We start from the raw sequence: 20,125 nt of genomic DNA on the forward strand, positions 1-20,125 counted from the left end.
AATAAAATAAAATAGTATAATAAATTTAATAATATTTCTTAAAACAAAAATATAATATAATATTAAATACTCTAAAAAGTTTTTAGTAAGTAAATATGTATATATAAAAAAGTTAAAATGACAAACTTACAAAAAAAGAAACCTGCCATCTTGACTATTCTCATTGGTCCGTCATTTATCAGAGTTCACTAGCTACGGTATTTTATCAGGAAACCCGCTCTCATTTTATTGCCTCCGGGGAGATGTTTTCAACTCGAGAACCGGTGGCGCTGGGAGAATTTGAGAGAGCTCCCCCGCGAATCGGGTCGGAGGAATGAATTGTGTTCTTCGTTTTTCTTCTTCTCTTCGATCCATAGACGGATACGGAAGATCTGCAAGAGCTTCAGTTCCATGAAGAACAAACGGCCTAAGTCAGATGAGCGAGATACAAGCGACGACGGTGATTTAGAGGCGGAGGAATGCGATATGGAGGTCCGGAATATGCTTAGGAAGAGCTTCCGTCAGGTGCAGTCCGTATTGGAACATAATCGTTTGATAATCCAGCAGGTGAACGAGAATCAGCAGTCGAGGATCTCCGATAATCTGGTCAACAACATCTCGCTGATCCATGAAATTAATGGTAATATCTCTCGTGTTATCTCAATTTAATCCGATTTGTCTGCCAGTTTCCTCACTACAATTCAACAGAGGCGTCGAGTTACGGAGTCGAAATCCAGTGAAAACAATGGATGCGGAGGAACTAAGGCGGAAATTCTCAGTAATTCTGTTTTTCCTTGCCGTGAAAAGTAAAGTAATACTATGGTAGGTAGAGATGTTGAATGATGAAAGTCCCACATTGGCTAATTTAGAAATGATCGGGTTTATAAACAAAGAATAGTATCTCCATATTGGTATGAGGCCTTTTGAGAAAGCCCAAAGCAAAGCAACAAGAGCTTTATCATACCATTGTAGAGAGTCGTATTCATCTAACTATCAGAACTTATGCTCAAAGTGGACAATATCATACCATTGTGGAAAGTCGTGTTCATCTAACATGGTATCAGAGTCATTTGTCTAACACGAGACTTTTGAAAAGTTTGATAGTGTGCAAAAATAATGGATCCTCTTTGAGGACAAGTCATGGTGTTGGTTTTAACTTAATTTGTTAATTTAACAGTCATGTGTAAGGTAGGTAAATAATCATTAACCTATATGTATAATCTAACTAAATTTCTATTTTTTATAGTAACTAATATGCTGATAAATAAATCTAGAAGTTAACTTTAAAAGCCAAATGAAAAGGTTAGACGACAGAAAATTTGGAGGTTAATTGATTATGCCTAGAATTTATAAAAACTCATTTAACTATGGTTGACAAATGCCAGGATGAGGGTTAACGAGAATGGCTATAAAAGACGGTAAATTGGGAACATAAAACATTAATTAAGAGGTCCGTGACATGTGCACCAATTCTACCGTAAACAGTACAAGAAAGAAAAGCCCAGTGAGTGAGGGTTGGATATTGGGGGATATGCTATGCTGAGATATATAAAACAAAGACCAGATGCCAATTATAGAGGGAGCTCACCGCTGTCGGCAATCACAACTTTGCTCTTAGGGGTTCCGTTCTGCCTTCCCTCGGCTTCTATTTTATAAACCACGTCCATCCCAGACAGCACCTTTCCAAATACAACGTGTCTACCATCCAACCTGTGTGTATAAACAAGAACATAATAATAAGCAGCTTCCTTTTAGTAATCAATCAAATCAAGCATGAAACAAAATCGTGGCAGACAGGAGTTTACCAACTAGTTGTGACTGTAGTGATGAAGAATTGTGAGCCATTTGTGTCTGGACCGGCGTTTGCCATAGACAGAAGCCCTGCAGCATTACATTATATATTGTATTTTCAATTTCGGATCATTTTTAGAATGCCGTAACGGACGGGTAGAGATTTAATCCTTCACCTGGCCCTGTATGCTTCAGCTTGAAATTCTCGTCAGCGAACTTCTCTCCGTAGATTGATTCTCCACCTCTTCCATCGCCGAGGGTAAAGTCACCTCCTTGAATCATGAAGCTGGGAATGATCCTGTGGAACGCACTACCCTTGTAGTGCAGAGGTTTTCCGCTGTGCCCAACACCCTTCTCACCTGAAAATTGAAATCATGCAGAATTGGAGACCCAAATATTAGAAAAAGGTCTGAGTAGCCATCGCATGCTGTAAAGATAATTAATATTAATCAGTAGGCTTTTGCCTATTGGCTCTCAATTAATCATTTTTCCCTTTGGGAGACTAAGAGGAATAGAAGTTAGAGCTTTAAAGGAGGGAATTGAAATCCACACGTTACTTTGACATCAGTAACTCGGTTTAAATAGGAAGTTAAGGCCCCCCTAATTTGATTATAGATGTAAGAAACACCTCACGAAGTTGAAAATACTCAAAGTATGATTAAAATCAGAGTTATCTGCTTACCAGTGCACAATGCTCGGAAATTTTCTGCATAGTCACACGAGAAAAGGTCAGTATTATTATAAAATATTACTATCATATAGTATGCAGTGTATCTAATCCAGCAAAAATTGATGGTCTTAAATACAAAATAAATAAACATACCAGCGGTTTTAGGAACAGCCTTCCCGAAAAGACCCATCTCAATACGACCTGTAAGACAGTTATAATCCCAATTGTAATATTAAGAATACTCTAGTTAAATAACCGCAACAAAATGTGTCTAGTTAAGCTCTTAAAAGTATGAAGTATCCGTTTACAATTGCCTTCGCCGAAATGGACGTGGGCGTCAAACTTCCCTTTACAATAATGCGACAAATATTCAGTAGCCGGCAATTTTAACGTGTCAAATACACCGAGTCTCAACAGATAATTAAACATCATACAATTGACTTCAAGCAATAATGTGCATTATACTGTTCTATAATTAATTATGCGACAAATATCATTCATGTACATGCATTCTATGGTAGAACATTCAAGTACAGCCAATCTCGACAAACAGTTGAACATTACACAATATACAATTCATGAAACAATGTCTAAGCATTAAGTCATACTAAACTACTACCCATTGGTGCATTAAGCGTGCAAGTCTGTTAGGGCATTGCTGTATGCCACCGGGGCACGCTTATTATACAGATAAACAAGAGGATTGAAGTTGAGCGATGTTTAAATAAGAAAGCTAAATCGATAAAGCATGAGAACGGGAATCGATCATTGAATGCAAATTTAGTTGGATCTATTAATTTAAAACAAAACAAAATCGACCATACCAGCAGCCTTGCCGTCAATTTCAACATCGAAGTAAACTTTATGAGTCACTTCTTTCAGATTCTCCTTCGACTTCTTTGCCTGGAACAGAAATTTCATAAATTAATTTTTGGCTTTCAATTTATAAACATCATTCCCATTATGATCTAAACGACTTACAAGAAAACAAAACAAAATGACCAAAAATCTCGGGAACACTAACTGAATTCATACAAATTCATAAATTAATTTTCTGTTATCAGCTTTATAAACCTCACTCCCATTCTGATCCAAAAGAACTAAGAAAACATAGAACGTAAATACCTAGAACCTCAATTCTTGAACCACTGACTGAAATCGTAGTTGATTACAGATCTAAAATGCGAGACAAATCTCAGAGAAATAAGCGCTTCTTTACCTTGTAGAAAAACCTATCACCAAATTGACGATCCAATTACAAAAAGAGGTTTCAGAGAAAATGAGAATTATCACCTGGATCAGAGTTAGTGTTCCTAGGAGGAGGAAAGTACACAAAATGAATGACGCCGTTTTCGCCATCTCGCCGCGAAAGTCCCACTCGAACTCAAAGTCAGTCACTGTAAAACAGCCCACTTAGGGGAATGATAACCGCGATAAACATGAGATGCCTGTGCATTTTATACAAAGGTTCTCTGGGCGCACGCGACGTGTAGTTTCTATTTTCCTCCAATTAAAATCTGACACGTGTTCTTCGTGGTCCCATTATTGAACTCCTCCAATTTGTCACGAGTGGCAATTTCTTTGTGAATATATACTTTGTTATTCAAATAGGTTTTATTTTTTTAAAATGCCCAAACTTTAGTTTTCATATTTCTAAGAAATTTAAAAATTAGTTCAATTTGAGAAGTTTTAATTTAGTTTTTGTCTATATAATCTTAAAAGTTTTAATTTAATTCCCCCAAATCTCATTATTATTTTTGCTACCATGTTCATAATCAACACCTTTCAGTAAAAAAATACCTATAAACTTTCAAAAGTTTCAATAATACTCTTGCACTTTAAAAAAATAGTTTTTCATAGAAACCATCCATAGTAATGTTACATTAATATCATTAATTTCTTAAAAAAATTATAAAAAATTTCCTTACGTTAGTATTATAGGTAAAAAATGGTAATCTTTGTAAAAACAACTTTAAAAATTATTATCATCAACACATGACAAAACCGACCATTCCCTTTTTAATTTTAAGGGTATTGATAATAAAAATATTTTAAATATCAATGATCATGAACTTTTTTAAAAAAAGATGGAAGGTACCTGAAGTCATTAAAAAAAAGAAACTTTTTAAAATTCAAACATATGAAATAATGTCCAACAATTATAAAACAAATTATGAGTGTAATTTTTGTTTTGATGTTTGAAAGGTTTTCATCCATGGAAGCTTTCTTTGGTGTTTTATACCGTTTTCGTTTGAATCATCATTCCCTACATCCAGCGGCATAAAACAATGTACCAGAGCCTCCTCAAATAGCTTCTTCACAAAGGCCAGCATTGTATTATGCCCCACATGTCTATGGAACTAACTAACAAACTGCTCCAATTTCAGGCTGCTGATGATGAGTTACCTCACCCCTTTACATATTAATACTGTAAAAGAACAACAAATATGCAAACTACAGCAATTGAGACCTCTAACCACAAAACCAATGCATAAAACAAAATTTTGGAATATGGAAATATGAAGATCGCCATGAATTTTCTGCAATATCTTCCTGCTTTCAACAAATTTGCAGGATTCTGGGGCTTGAAGCATGATTGTAATCGACAATCAAACAAAGTCAAGCCCTGTAATGCTCGAGCTAATGGTTGGATCAAGGGCGGCAAATGCATACCAGCTATGAAGAGAGGCAAAATGTGTATAATTCTCGACCATCTGAAAGCGTGGTCTCTAGGAACCATGTGGGCGTCCTCTATCTGCATCGGTATTATTCTCGAAAACTTCATATTCATAGTCCTTATCGAGATACTCCATGGTCTTCCCAAAAACAAATGACTTGGTTCCCATTGTTGTCAAAGGCATTAAGCCAAAAGCTCGTGCTGTTTTGATCTCACGGGCAACTTTCCTCTGTGCTTTGGCACTTATACCTGTCTGCAAAATTGTTGAAGTGATCACGTAAGATGAAGGTTGACGACTCAACTTGTTCAAAACCTGAGTTTTGCTCGAAAAGTTTACCTTGCTCCTCTTGTTAATGATCCCGGCATCGGTAATAAAATTCGCCAGAAACCTAACATTCTGGAAACATCTATTTGCTAATTGTTAGATATGCGAGATAAAATGCAATTTAAGTCCCATCACAGATTTTCTTAGCTTGGATATGTACTCTCGATTATAAGCTTCCTCGAGAGAGTCGTGGACATAATTTAAATGGCAAAAAAGACCAACTAATAGCCAAACGATTTTCTGGTAGCAATGAGAATGATAGTGATAATTTCATGACCTCTCTGATGTTGCAAACGAGCAAATGCTAGAAACTCTCAAGAGGTACTACCATATCAGGAACCCATGAATTGATTAACTGCAATTTATATATAAAAAGATTCGAGTGGTCCATGGCTATTGATGAATGCACGGTGTCTAGGATGACCGACCATATTTCTAATCACAATGGCTCCTTCTGTTCTAGGATTGGACAGTTCTGATAAAAACACATGAATTACTCACTGCCAGACTTTTTAAGTAGAACTAAGCAAAAAAAAAAAAACCCAACAACAAATAATCTTATTCATATTGGTTGTTTCTTGTACTTGGAAATTTCTAAACTACTCATATGGACTAGATTCAAAATCAAGGACTTTTGTTTAAGCCTATGAGATTTGTTTCTTTGAGTTCATAAATAAGCATATGACGTTTAAAAGACAAGAAGTTTGTATCATAAGATATTTCACATTCGACTAGGTAGCTATGGAATATGAAAAGTTGCAATGGATCAAATGGTCTGCTACCACTAATTCCGACCATGTTTTACTCCAATTCCTAGCTATCATAATGCATAATGATATGAGAAGAGAATTAGTAAAATGGAAAGGTAAATGAAATTCAGGAATGCTCACCCTGAAATCAGCTTATCTTAAGACCTCCTCCGTCATCACCTAAAACTCAACTCTTTTGGGAAGTTTACGTACACCAGGCTTTGTTAGATCCAGATCCTGTATAAATTAAAAGGAACTTAGAATAATGGTAACATTAAGCATACATCATCATCTACAGAAGGTGAACTTCATTTCCGTCACAGATCATCCATCCAAATGCTAACCATGCAAACATAGTTGGTCACGGATCACCTAGTATGCTTATTGAAGAAGACATGATTGATTCTAGTAAAAGTAATTTTGTAGATGTAATGTGATTATAATTATTTTATGGTAAAGTGCCTAGCCATGCTCGGATTGGCATAATGTGATTATAAATAAAAGTTATGAAATGAATAATGATAAGGATTTGTTCTTAACAAGTATAAAAACAATTAGTTGCCCATCTACGTGCCTTGATTTCGTATGTTGATCCAGGTTTAAAGGACATATCCGCTCTGAAAGTATAATCATCTTTTGCTATTTCCTCGGGATCAAACTCAAAATACGTAGAAGCTTTCTTCAACTTACCATCCATCCCATCCGACAGCGTGTTAAGATTATCTTCAATACCATACAACGCCTGAAAATTGTTTCCACCACTCAGCCTTGAACCGATTCTTTCACGAGGTTTACCAAGTCTATCAAGCTTCTCAAAGAAAGCATCGTTTCCGGAATCGCCCAAAGATACGCCACCAAATATCCGACGTTCAAAGTCATCAGCAGACTCAAACGAATTGGATTTTCCCTCATCATCGAAACTACAATCTGTTTACAATTTTCAAAAACGAAAGATGTAAAAACATGCCTCGAAGCACATTAACAATTACACAACTAAACATGAGGTTTTTCACGCAAAAATTCGGACAAACAAGATCTAAACCGAAACACATTTGAGCAACATAGTCCAACAATAAACCTGACATATTTGCGGCCAAATCATTAGGTAAAATAACTTCAGAAATCACAGTATGAGTAAGAAAATCAGCGATTCAAATCCACAAAAAAAAAAAAAAAAAGGTGAAAATTACCTCGAGCGGCGTTTGTGGAAAGGTTTCTGAGCGCAGAAGGTTGCTTAAATTTCCGCGTTATGCCACCACCAATGGTTCGAAAAACGTTCCTCATTCCGCACTGAGCGAAACACTAGCAGAGCCTGAGAAGAAGAAGTTCACAGGATTCGGAAGCTGGAAACGAAGCTGACGTTGGATTGGGATCCCGTAGGGTTGCTGTTACAGAGATGCCTAACAGAGCAGTAAAGGAGGTGAAGCAAGAAGGTTCACTAGCTGGCCGGATTGTTTGGGCCTTAGGCCCAAATCAAGGCCCAAACCGTTAAACTCATTGGAATATTAAGGTGTTAATATATGGAGTAGGTTAAATTGACATATGGGCATGTATTTATGTATGTATGTATGGATGGATGGATGTTAATATAATATAAAATAATAATTATTCAGTTTAATAGGCGGTGACGAGGTCCAAGCCCATTCCGAGGCCTAATCTCATTTCCAAGTTACCTAATGTGGGCCATAAGGTGGGTAAACTGGGCCCATTGGGCTTCTTTATTTATTAATTTTGACTTTTTTTTGAATATTAATTTATTGACTTTTTATTGAAAGTGATTTATTGATTTTCTTTTTCTTTTTGTTGGACAAATTAATTTAGACAAAAGATAGATAATTTAATATTTTTTATTTTTTTAACTAAGATATTATTTTTGTATGTAAAATGAATTTATATTAATCAATCTTTTATATAAATATATTTATATTTAATAAAAGTATAATGATTATTTTATATTATATTAACATATTTATTTAATTATTTGTTCAGGGATGATAGAAACTAGTAATTAATATGAAAACTAATTTCAATTGTTTTAATTCGTCATTATTAAATTACCAAACATACCTATTTTAATTAAACCTAATAATTTAAATTTGTCTATTTGTCCAATTATTTATTATTATTTGCTGACTTGACATTTTAATACATATTGATTTTATATATCAAATTTTATAGTATATTTAGAATTAATTTTAAAATTATTAAATCAATTTGGTCAAAATTGATTTGTAATATACTTAATCATTTTAAATTAATTTAATATTTAATTTTACGTTCTAATATGCATTTTTAAATCCTAAAAATTAATTGGAATAATTAAAAATATATATTTTTGTGTCGAATTTGACAAAATTTATTTAAAATTACTCTCGAGCATATAATTAATAAGATTCTAAAGAAAAACAATATTAAAATTAAATCACCCGTTTTGACAAATATGAGCAATTAATTTATAAATTAATCAAAGTTTTGATACTATATAAATTAACACAAGTTCAAATTAGTGAATTATAATATATATATATATATATATATATATATATATATATATATATATATATATATAATGATAAAAAAAAATTATGAAAACTTACTGTAAATGTTGATTTTTCAAACTTTGACAACTATTAAAAAAAATAAATTATTTTTCACAATATTACTATAAAATTTTCACAAATATTTTAAAGATCGCTCGAAGTAAAATAAAAATGCTAGATAAGGTAAGAAAAACACTTTTTAAATATATTTAAACCATTATAATAAAATTTTAAAATATTATATCAATTTTAGGAGTTTTTTTTTTTTTCNNNTAATGTGGAAAAAAGAAAAGTTGGATGTTTGGATGTGACGTACACAAAAAAAAAAGGACCAGGAACAGCAGCCCATGAAAATGAAATGCTATAAAATATAATATTTTTATTTTTTAAAGATATTTATGGTGGGCCCCACTATCACATTTATTTAACATTTAATTTTCGACGCCGGTTTCAACTTCTCAGACAGTAGGTCAAAATCGGAGGCGCACCGCTGCGTTAAGGAAATTAATCTGAGCCGTCCATTATCTGCACCCCAATCCAACGCTGATCGTCAGATGAAACTCGACGCCGCCCACCCAAGACCAAGAACAGTATTTTGGCGGCTTTTTTTTTTTTTTTAATATTTATCATTATAAAATTATCCATTTTAATTATATAAAAGAAAGAAAAAATATTTCTAAAATAATTAAATTACAAAATTCTGTAGGAGAGGTTAAATGGGAGAAACTTTTATCTCTTTCTTTACTCCTTAATCAAAGATTTTTTCCTTTTTTCTTTTTTAATATATATATTATATTAAATAATTACATGTTTAAAATCTTTAACCAACCTTTTGTGACTAATTAATGCATATTTGAATGTTAAATATGGTATTAAATAAATTAATAAAAACAATTTTTTTTAATTCTTATTTATATTTCAAATAAATTAATAAAACTAATTTGTATAAATATATGGTGAAAAAATAGAAGGTTAAATTAATAAAAATATTTTCAAATTTTTAATTTGTCTAAAAAAAATTCATTAACTTAAAAAAAAAAATTAAAATACCGTTAATAATAAATATAAACCATTAGTACTTTGCTACACAGACACATTTTAAAAAGTTTTTAAAAATATTTTTAAACTTATGGTTTACGGTTTGGAGATGATCTATTTTTTCTAATTTTTTAATAAATGTTAAGAGTTTTAATGTTACTTTTAATTTTTCATGTGTCTTTTATACCGAGTATTTTAAACTTTTTTTAAAACTTGAGTATATTTATGAAAATAAAAATTGAATGCAAAATATATTATTTAAAAGTTTAAGGGCACTTTAAAAATAAAATATGAGCGTTTATTCTAAAATTAAAAGTAATTATATTTTTAAAATTTTAATGAAAACTTAAAAATATTTTTATTAATTTAACTAAATTAAATAAAATAGACCATAAATTAAATGATATAATTAACTTTATGAATAAAGTTGTATACTTTTTTCATGTGTGTTTTGACTCTAAAGTCTTCGGAAGGGGACGAAATGGACGGAAGGGTAAGGATGGAAAAGGGGCGATAATAAATAATAGGACTAAATATATGCATATACATAAATATTTAAATATCACTTTAATTATAATTTAAATTTAAATTTAAAAAGTAATTTTAATAATCATATGTTTGAAATATTTAATCTAACTACTAAAATAATATATAAGATTAAACGATTTTCACACGTGTGGATATAAACGCAAACAGTGTTTTGCAGTTAAAGACGAACTATTTGATGTTCTAATTTTTTATTTCCCTTTTTTCAATCAAAATTTCTCCAAAAAAAAAAAAAAAAAAAAAAAAAAAAAAAAAAAAAAAAAAAAAAAAAAAAAAACAAATTTTATTCAATAAATAATCAAAGATATTATAATTTAAATATTAACACTGGTGGGCTCCGCCTAACCACTCCAACCCAAATGTGACGTCGTTTTGTAGACCAAGACAAAAGAATTTCAGCTCATAAATGGTCGGAACTTGTGTAGTATCTCTTGTATTACAACTATGCTATGAATAGAGTGGGTTATAACCCTCGTATCGAGACAAGTAAGTACAACAATTCTCGAGTGGTGTCCATTCGATCACGTGAAGACTATGAAAGACAAGTGTCATGATGTGACCGAGAAAAACAGTGCATCATCCAACACACTATATAAATTATACGTTAAATAAAAAATCAAACATAAACAAGGTTAGAGTAGTTTATAGATTTTCAACGTCGATCTACTGGGAGTGAATGTTTTTAGACGATGATAGACAAATAAATGAAAAGGTTGACAAAAAAATTATCCTACCCATGGTGATTGTTTTTTCAAACCAATCCATCAACTAGGGAAGCTCGGAATTTTAGATGGTCATTTATGTGTCGGGATTTCGAAAATTATCAAAAATTCAAATTGTATCCATTTTTTCCTTTAAATTTTAATTTTTCAATGTTACCATTTAATAAATATTTATTCCAAATTTCGAATTTAAGAGAAATCAAGGATAGAAATCAAAATTTAACATTTTGTAGGCAACGGTGGATAAAACGCCACGTCATTGACCCAGACCAAAAACGCGTAATGCGTGACGATCCGGAATATCGATACGATGACTTTGGTATACTAGGTCCTCTACTGAAACACCGACGCGTGGCGCACCCAAAAGATTCAAAAGATATCGAATTCGTGGGGCCCGCAAGAATTATATTTTTACAATTTTTTTTGAATTTGCGCAATTTGAGTTTCATTTCATTTGGGATTGAATTTGAGTTTCATTTCACAGAGAGGAAAACGAAGACGAAGACGACAAGAACTAAAATATAATTAAAAAAAGAAAAAAAGAAAAAGAAAAAGGAGAGAGTTTGAAGAGGACGGTGGCGGAGACCAGAGGGCTTTGGCTTATGCAGAGAAGTAGGTTGGTCTATTTGACTCCACAACCTAATAAAAGAGAGACAGAGCAAAGGAAGAAAAGTCCTACTTTCTTCCATAGCTAAACGCTTAGTTTACAAACCAAACTCTTTCGATCTCTACCTATTCCCGCTCTCTGTTCTTTTTCGTTTCTTCGGAGGTAAGTTTCTTCAAATTTCATAGCGGTTTCACAACTTTAAGGCGTTGTTTTAACTTGATTTTGAAATGGGTTCTTAGTTTTTAGCTTAATCCTTCGCTGTCTTCAAGTAATTCATCTAATTCTGTGTGTTTTCGTGTTGGGACAGCTTTTTCAGTTTCTCGATATTATCTGTTTTACCTGTAAAACCAAACAGGGGTTGTTTTTGTTGCGTCGTTTTTCTTTTTGGGTGTTGTAATGTTTGTTCTGTTTTTGTTTTGTTCTTTTTTGTTCTTATAAGCGATTTCTGATTGTGTTTCTGAATAGATTCTTGTGAATTATATTTCTGTAGAAATTTGGAGTTCTTAGACCGAATTGATTATGGTGTGCAATGGTTGTAATAGCAATTCTGTAAGCCCAAACTTCATGATGGATGGTTGCAATAGAAATCTGGGGTTTTGTATATCGGTTTTGCTCGAATTTTCGGCCACGGATGATCTGATTGGATTTAGGAGTGCTGTTGAGGAAGATGGTCATGATATTGATGAAGCAAGTTTGTGGTATGGGAGAGTTTTTGGTTCCAAAAAGATGGGATATGAAGAACGAACCCCTCTTATGGTTGCAGCCATGTTTGGGAGCTTGAATGTCCTTTCGTATATTGTTCATAGTGGTCGTGTTGATGTTAATCGAGCTTGCGGTTCGGATGGTGCAACCGCTCTCCATTGTGCTGTTGCTGGTGGTTCTGCTGTTGCTGATCAGGTTGTCAAATACTTGCTTGATGCTTTTGCTGATGTGAATGTCGTCGATGCGAATGGCTACCGCCCTGGGGACTTGATTGCTCCTGATTTTACTTTGGCATCTTTGTATTCGAGGAGGAAGGCATTACAACAGTTGCTAAAGGGATATGGTAACGACGAGGACGTTCTTGGTTCATCTGAGATGATATTTTACGAGAGGGAAACACAGGAGGCACGGGAGGTTTTGACGCCTCGTGTTTCGAGAGATGGAATGGAGAAGAAAGAGTATCCAGTTGATCACTCGCTTCCCGACATCAAGAATGGGATTTATAGTACAGATGAGTTTAGAATGTATACTTTTAAGATCAAACCTTGTACAAGAGCTTACTCCCATGATTGGACGGAGTGCCCGTTTGTTCACCCGGGCGAAAACGCAAGAAGGCGGGATCCTAGGAAATACCATTACAGCTGCGTCCCGTGTCCTGAATTTAGAAAGGGCGCATGCAGGCAGGGGGATTCCTGTGATTATGCTCATGGAATCTTTGAATGTTGGCTCCATCCTGCTCAATACCGCACCCGTCTTTGCAAGGACGAAACGGGATGTACCCGAAAGGTCTGTTTCTTTGCTCACAAACCAGAGGAGCTACGCCCCTTGTATGCTTCGACTGGTTCTGCTGTACTGTCCCCAAGATCGATCTCTGGTTTGTCACTAGACATTCCATCAATCAGCCTGCTTACACTTGGTTCTCCGTCATCGACCCCGCCGTTGACTCCTGGAGTTTCTTCTCCGCTGGGTGGAACCATGTGGCAGACTCAATGTAATATTGCGCCTCCGACGTTGCAGCTTCCGGGTAGTCGGTTGAAGGCTGCTTTGAGTGCAAGAGACATGGATTTAGATGCTGAGTTACTCGGTCTCGAAAGTCAGCGATGTAGACAGCAACAGTTTATGGACGAGTTATCGTGTCTACCTTCCCCTTCCAGATGGAACAATGGCATACCAACCCCTACATCTTTTCCATCTCCAAGGAGTAGAAATGGAGAATTGAACGGGCTCGGAAGCATGAATCCTACTAACCTCGAGAACATTTACGGATCATCGGTAGATCCCGCACTCTTCCCTCAATTACAAGGATTCTCGCTCGATTCCGTGCAATCCCCGTCCGGGATGCGCCAAAGCCTGAACCAGTCATTCCTATCAAACTATGCTAACAGCATTGGATCTCCTCCTGCAAGGTCATCTCAACCATTTGGCCATGACTCATCTGTGTCTGCTGCAGAAAGCCTTCTGAGTTCCAGGGCTGCTGCTTTCGCCAAGCGCAGCCACAGCTTTATCGAACGCGGTGTAGTGAACCGTCATTCTGGACATTCACCTCCAGCTACATCTACAACCTTCACGCCTTCAAACTTCCCTGATTGGGGTTCGCCCAACGGAAAACTAGACTGGGGAATTCACGGAGAAGAACTCACCAAGTTAAGAAAGTCCGCATCATTCGGGCTACGAAGTAATTCCCTCGCAACACCTGCAATGCACACTAGTTCTTCCAAGCCAGACGTCTCCTGGGTTCAGTCCCTGGTGAACGATGCTCCGACCGAGAACTCCTTGCAGTTGAGTATAGACGAGCAGAAGCAGCTTTGTCATATCGACAATGGGGATTCAAAGCTGTACATGGAACAGAAGCAGCTGGTCGCTTAATCTCCGGGGTTCGGCCACATTTTTTTCTTTTCACTTCGATTTAACGGGTTATATTCTGATGATTTAATCTATATATATACATATATTTACATCATTGAAATTCATGAAGTTTGGGGAGAAGGAATGTTTCTGCCCATTCCATAACTACTAGTTCTTTCATGTGAAGAATAACTGATATTAAATGATATTAAGAACTGGAATTATTGAGGTGATATTCAAAGCTTTAATTAGCAGGAGAGGGATTATGGAGCACTCACAAAAAGCCAATATTTCTTTTTCTACTTTTTATTTTTATTTTTAATATATATTATTATTATTATTATTAATTTTTTATGGTGTTGGTAGTGGAAAGAGCACTGGAAAAAGAAAGCAGGTGGATATCCAATATAACTCAACAAAGACCATTCTTTTTGCACTGCAACTCCTTCAAACTTTGTGAGTTCATGAAAAAGACCTCCAAAATGTTTAAAAAATACACTTTTAAAAGTTTTTTTTTTTTTTTTTTTTTTTTTTTTTTTTTTTTTTTTTTTTTTTTTTTTTTTTTTGTGTCGGTCACGTCGCTAGCAGATATTGTTCTTTTTGGACTTTTTCTTTCGGTTTTCTCTTTCGATTTCATCTTAAGGGAAAAAACTCGTGTTTCCACACCCTTGCAAAAGGTGTTTTGTTCTCCTCCCCAATCAATATAGCATCCTCCGTCCTCGCTGATACTCTTTTCTTTTTCCAATCGATGTGGGACCCTACCAAATCTACCCCTTTGAGGCCGGCGTCCTTATGGTATACCGTCTTGTGTCTATACTACCTTTGGGGAACAACCTTCTCGCTGACACTTAGTCTTGTGTTTGGCTCTGATATCATTTGTAACGGTCCAGATCTTCGCTAGCAGATATTATCCTCTGGGTTCTCTGTGTTTTCCCTTTCGGGCTTCCTCTCACGTCTTTAATAATCATCGTTTTAATTTTTTTATCAATACACTTCATTTAAAAAAAGAACTTACATTGGATCCCATAGATTTAATGGATAATAAGTAGATGATTTATTTATATTTCATAAATCAATTTCGTCTATTTTCTCTACTTCAACATATGACTCAACAATTTCTCATCTTTTATCGATCAAGGAAAAAGATTTTCTCGATGTGCTGATTTTATAACTGAATTTAAAATTGAAAAAACTATCAGTAATTTCAAAAGGATAATAATAAATGGTCGTGAATAATTCTCCATTCTTCATGTTTTTTTTCTTATGGTGCTTTAGTTATATGTTTCAATATCTACAATTTCTTCTTTACCCCGCTCCGATGTCATCGGTGTTAGTTGAACACGACTCTCCAAAATAGTATGATATTATTTACTTTGAGCACAAGCTAGCTTTGCTTTACTATGATATTGTCCACTTTGAACATAAGCTCTCATGGCTTTGTTTTCGGCTTCTCGTAAAGGCCTCATTCCAATTGAGAGAGTATTTTTTGATTATAAGCCCACCATCCTTCCTTAATTAGCTAGAGGAGGGACTTTCATCCCCGATAAGATTATGTTGTACATCATAATCACTTGAACAGCAACAACTTGAATCAGACGCTTGCGGCCAGTTTCATTCAGACACAAATGTAGAGTTTAAATCGGACACAGAGAGATACGATCTCATCAAACTCAGCTCTCTGTGCTCTGATAGGTTACATTTCATTTTAGAAACTATGTTATATTAATTATCTTTTGAGGCTTTCGCTTTTTTTTTTTTTTTTTTTTTTTTTTTTTTTTTTTTTTTTTTTTTTTTTNTGATCAATCGTGCACTTGGCGAGTCTGATTCTTGGTTCTTTGCTTAATCTGTGGAATTTGTTGAAGTTGAAGTTATGATCAATTAATTTCCAGCGAAATCTGGTTCGTGGATGGTGGAATTTCACTAGTGCTTGTTAAATTAGGGGAAATCTGCGTCGCTCGGAAACAGATCATCATCTTAATGACCGGATTTTACTGCATGCTTTGATGATTCATTCCGAGAAAAGAGATGGACTATGTTCTTTTATCATTATTTTTTATCCTTGACATTTTCTCCTAAAACTTCATGAAAATTTTAGTGTGTATCTTACTTCGATTGAGCTCATCCGTCGCTAGGAATTCTAGTCTCACATTGAGAAAAAAGAATAGTATGATTGAAGAATTTAATATGATTATTTATCATCCCAAGAGGCTAAACTATTTATTTAGTCTTAGAATCTCTGTGATTGTCTGCCTCTTTTTACCCTCCTTTAATGAAAGCTCATTGCTCTTCATCATGTTTTGGCAGAGTGACCTCCATGTCGATTAAGTTGCTGGTGCAGGAACATTTTCCTGGAATCATTGTTACTCTTTCTCATTATCCTCCGGCTCAGCCAATTCTATTGCTTCGAAGCTTATATCAACTGCACAGGTATTGATTATAATGACAGTGATGGCTGGTAAACATATTTTTCTCGAGCAGACAGGTTCTTCTATCATTTTTTATCATTGCAATCCCTTGGCCTCTTGGGCTGCATAACTATAAATCACCTCCAGAACACTGAAGGCTTTGAAATTGCCTTGAATGATGAACTGGTACTAAACTTTTATGTACATTTATTTCTATTTTCCAAAAGAATCAAACTTCATTTCCTCTTGCTTTCTCTTATTCAGGTGTTCTGTAAACAATAGGTGGGAAGGTTTCATACGCAGTTGACTTGCATGTTGAAGAGCATGGCAGTAAAATTTCGTCACATCCGGTATGTTTTTCTAGCAGCAGAGATATTAATAATTCAGTATGGTAGGTTTTCCATTGTCCTGTTGGGATAATCCAATTAGTCATATAAATTGAAATAATGGCTAATGAAATAATTCCATTGAAAAGTACTGATTGAAGTCTCAGTACAAAGCTTATAATACTAATGATTGGCTTTATTTTAGTTTCTATCAACATATACAATAGTATGCCTTGGATTTAACCCAATAACAGTTTGATTGAAATAAACTGAACTGTGAGCTTCTGCTGAGAAATTGCAGTATGACAGCCATTATTCAGATCTTCATGTGAACCCAGAAGAATCTGATAATTCGGCTGCAGATCTCATGCATCAAGATGTTATTGTCTTGGTGAACAACTTGCAACTTTTGGTACTACTGAACTTAAAATGATGATCGGTGAGGTCCAACTTGGAAACATTCTTTTATTCTTTTTGTTCTTTTGTGAAATCTTACTTCCAAATCTAAATTCTGCTTATATCACGACCAAAGATGAAAGTTGTTGCCCAGTTCACAGCCACATACAATCTGTTCCTCCAGCTTATGACTCGGGTTAAATAAGCTGAACGCCAAACAAACCAACTGACGAACCCTGCCATGGATAACCCCTTTGCTGCCTGTAGAAAATGCTCACTATTAAGCCACCCAAAAATTTACAAAATAGAGTAAGTGAGGGACCCATCTCGATCAATTGCTTACTTTACTCTGCCTAAGGTCAACAAGAGCCTTGTATCTTCCAATAGTTGCCATACTTCCTAGGTGCTTGTAGACAAATGGTGCTCCAAGATCTAAGTCTTTTGCGCTACCTGCTCGTGCCCCACCTTCTTTACCAACTTTATTCAGCAAGGTTGCTAAATATTTGCCTTGACGCTCTGCTACCTTCAGAATGCAAAAGTGGTTGCAACAAAAACTTGACATCTCTTGGCAACAGTATCTACTATTGGAATAGGAAATTGCATTTTTTGAATGAGCAAAAAAACCAGAATATTCAGGAGTATCTTAACTTACCTGAGCTAAAGCTGGAAGAATTTGTTTGCCTGTACTCTCTAGGAACCCACTGCAATCACCTATTGCAAACACATCTTCCGCAGAAGGAACACGTAACCACTCATCTATACCGATCCTGCCAATGTAACCAGAGGTAGATCATCTCACTAGCAATGTTAGGACTGATAATAGAAAAGAAAGCATAAATAGGAAGCCTTGATCACAAGTATGAGGATCCCATGATCTGATTAAAGCTGGCGACATCAAGCGAAGGATCGGGCCGAAGTAGATTGAATGTGAGCAGAAAGAAATAACCATATTCTTATGAGATAGAAAGTTGAAACTAAAACTTTTTTAGGCCTCAAGGTTAGTGAGCCAGAGAAGATGGTGACTTCCCTAAATCCCCACCTGGTTCCTGAACAATTTGCCTATCTTAGAAGGAAACTTGCAGAGACATTTATGAAACGATTGCTTGAAAGTTATGAAATATGAGAGGTAAATAAATATTTTGGATAAGTTACTAATAAAATTTTAACTTACCTGCCACCAGGAGACTTAGGAACTTCCAAGGAATTTACAAAAGGAGAGGGACCAACGCCAGTAGACCAAACTAACAACCCATAAGGAATCTCAGAGCCATCTTTGAGAATGATGGTCTGAGGTTTAACATCTTTGACGATTCCCTGTACAATTTGAACTCCTGACTGAGAGTCAAGAGATTCGAACAAATGAGATCGAAGAATTTCAAATTTGAAGCATCTTAGGAAAGCTGAAACCTATAATGTATTAACTTTCCTACCTTTGTCAATTGGTTAGTAGCATAGCGTTGGAGGCGATCGTCAAAGGAAGATAATATCTCATTTGCCTGTTAAACAATTAAACGAACACAAGCAAGTGAATCCCCTCTCAAGCCTTGAAAACATATCCAATAACCTAATGTTGGTTCTTTCATATCCAGAGATATCATAAGCTTAACAACCTAGCCAAAACGTCGAGAAACCGAGACATGTTGTCGGATCAACATTTTACAAACCTCAATCAAAGTAACTTGGATACAATCTTTCACGTGAGCATATCTTTGACTAACATCCTTTATGATAAAGTCATAAAGCTCCCCACTGAATTCAACTCCAGTTGGACCTCCTCCAACAACAACACAATGTAGAAGCCGGCGTTTCTCTTGCACAGAGATCCCTTCCAATGACAAACACTCCAAATTATGTTCACTAAAAAACACGAAAACGAAAACGAAAAAACTCCTATTGGCAAGTTATTAATCAATCAAGTTTGTACCTGGAACATCGGACAACATCAAGTTCAATAGCAGCTTTCTACGAATTTCTTGGGCATGAGAAACCTCACGAAGAAAGAAGGCATGTTCTTTGACACCATGAATCCCAAAGGTCAGTGGCTGGGATCCTAATGCTATAATCAACTTATCATATGATATCTTAAACCTCCGTGGCTCTGAAGTGTTCAATCCATCAGTAACAGTCTCACATTGTACCTTCAATAACAAATTAAACAATCTCCTTCTCACTTTACTCGATTCAAATTCCAAAACCAGTGAGATTTGAGAAAATTTTGAGGATTTTTTTTTTTTTTTTTGAAGTTACATGAAACGGTGATAGAAGTGAGAATTATACCGAATGTTCTTCAGGTTTAATGCCAGTACAATTAGCAAGGAAGAAATATGAACCCGGTTCGCGAGAGATGGCAGGCTGGATCCGGACGATTGGTTCGGCAACGGACCTGAACTCGAGAGTTCCAACACAGGTTGAGGCGAGAAGAGGGGTGAAGACCATGTGGTTGCGAGGGGAAACACAAACAACGTCGTATACGGTGGTATCCAAGCCCTTCATCAGTCTGCAGCCTCCCCAGCCAGATCCTAAAACCACTACCCTCGGCTTCTGGCCAGGCACCGTGGGGCTGAGGCCCGGCGGCGGCACCTTGGAAATGGGCTGAGAGCTAAAATGCGAGAGGAGGAAGGTGAAGGAGGGCGTTGTGGATTTGGGTGGTGGGGGGATGGTGGTGGGTGAAAGCTGCCTGAGATTCCTGAACCAGGCCATGGCGTTGGATGGTATATTCACAGATTGTTCTTGTTATGTGTGTGTGTGTATGTGTTAGAAAATCAAAAAGAAAAGAAAAGAAAAAGAGGACACTTTTCACATGCATG

The 20,125-nt window shown here is 35.4% G+C and overlaps 5 protein-coding genes and 1 pseudogene across 5 annotated transcripts; 3 read left to right on the forward strand and 3 right to left on the reverse strand.

Annotated features, from left to right (window-relative positions):
* Positions 1 to 365: 365 nt before the first annotated feature.
* Positions 366 to 779, forward strand: LOC111499461 (protein ELF4-LIKE 1-like). The gene is made up of 2 exons (XM_023151029.1): positions 366 to 619; positions 688 to 779. The coding sequence occupies exons 1-2, from the start codon at positions 391 to 393 to the stop codon at positions 717 to 719; spliced, it is 261 nt and encodes an 86-aa protein (XP_023006797.1). The 5' UTR covers positions 366 to 390; the 3' UTR covers positions 720 to 779.
* A 593-nt stretch (positions 780 to 1,372) lies between these two features.
* Positions 1,373 to 3,864, reverse strand: LOC111499824 (peptidyl-prolyl cis-trans isomerase CYP20-1). The gene is made up of 7 exons (XM_023151514.1): positions 3,734 to 3,864; positions 3,265 to 3,343; positions 2,594 to 2,641; positions 2,453 to 2,476; positions 1,947 to 2,129; positions 1,785 to 1,860; positions 1,373 to 1,689 (listed from the first exon to the last, which is right to left on the reverse strand). The coding sequence occupies exons 1-7, from the start codon at positions 3,797 to 3,799 to the stop codon at positions 1,551 to 1,553; spliced, it is 615 nt and encodes a 204-aa protein (XP_023007282.1). The 5' UTR covers positions 3,800 to 3,864; the 3' UTR covers positions 1,373 to 1,550.
* Positions 3,865 to 4,721: 857 nt separating this feature from the next.
* LOC111499912 lies at positions 4,722 to 7,603 on the reverse strand. The gene is given in 5 exon segments (XM_023151639.1): positions 4,722 to 5,370; positions 5,455 to 5,514; positions 6,333 to 6,428; positions 6,766 to 7,118; positions 7,382 to 7,603. Coding segments are annotated over 5 exon segments (804 nt in total). The 5' UTR covers positions 7,476 to 7,603; the 3' UTR covers positions 4,722 to 5,169.
* A 3,980-nt stretch (positions 7,604 to 11,583) lies between these two features.
* On the forward strand, positions 11,584 to 14,424 carry LOC111499672 (zinc finger CCCH domain-containing protein 66-like). The gene is made up of 2 exons (XM_023151301.1): positions 11,584 to 11,806; positions 12,135 to 14,424. The coding sequence occupies exon 2, from the start codon at positions 12,164 to 12,166 to the stop codon at positions 14,210 to 14,212; it is 2,049 nt and encodes a 682-aa protein (XP_023007069.1). The 5' UTR covers positions 11,584 to 11,806; positions 12,135 to 12,163; the 3' UTR covers positions 14,213 to 14,424.
* A 1,334-nt stretch (positions 14,425 to 15,758) lies between these two features.
* LOC111499466 lies at positions 15,759 to 19,745 on the forward strand (annotated as a pseudogene).
* Positions 17,394 to 20,084, reverse strand: LOC111499652 (internal alternative NAD(P)H-ubiquinone oxidoreductase A2, mitochondrial-like). Its single transcript, XM_023151276.1, has 8 exons — positions 19,596 to 20,084; positions 19,243 to 19,456; positions 18,983 to 19,143; positions 18,749 to 18,814; positions 18,490 to 18,653; positions 17,971 to 18,085; positions 17,662 to 17,841; positions 17,394 to 17,579 (listed from the first exon to the last, which is right to left on the reverse strand). The coding sequence occupies exons 1-8, from the start codon at positions 20,016 to 20,018 to the stop codon at positions 17,427 to 17,429; spliced, it is 1,476 nt and encodes a 491-aa protein (XP_023007044.1). The 5' UTR covers positions 20,019 to 20,084; the 3' UTR covers positions 17,394 to 17,426.
* Positions 20,085 to 20,125: the final 41 nt, after the last annotated feature.

Source organism: Cucurbita maxima, unplaced genomic scaffold (assembly GCF_002738345.1).
Source record: "Cucurbita maxima cultivar Rimu unplaced genomic scaffold, Cmax_1.0 Cma_Scf00027, whole genome shotgun sequence".
Classification (NCBI taxonomy): domain Eukaryota; kingdom Viridiplantae; phylum Streptophyta; class Magnoliopsida; order Cucurbitales; family Cucurbitaceae; genus Cucurbita; species Cucurbita maxima.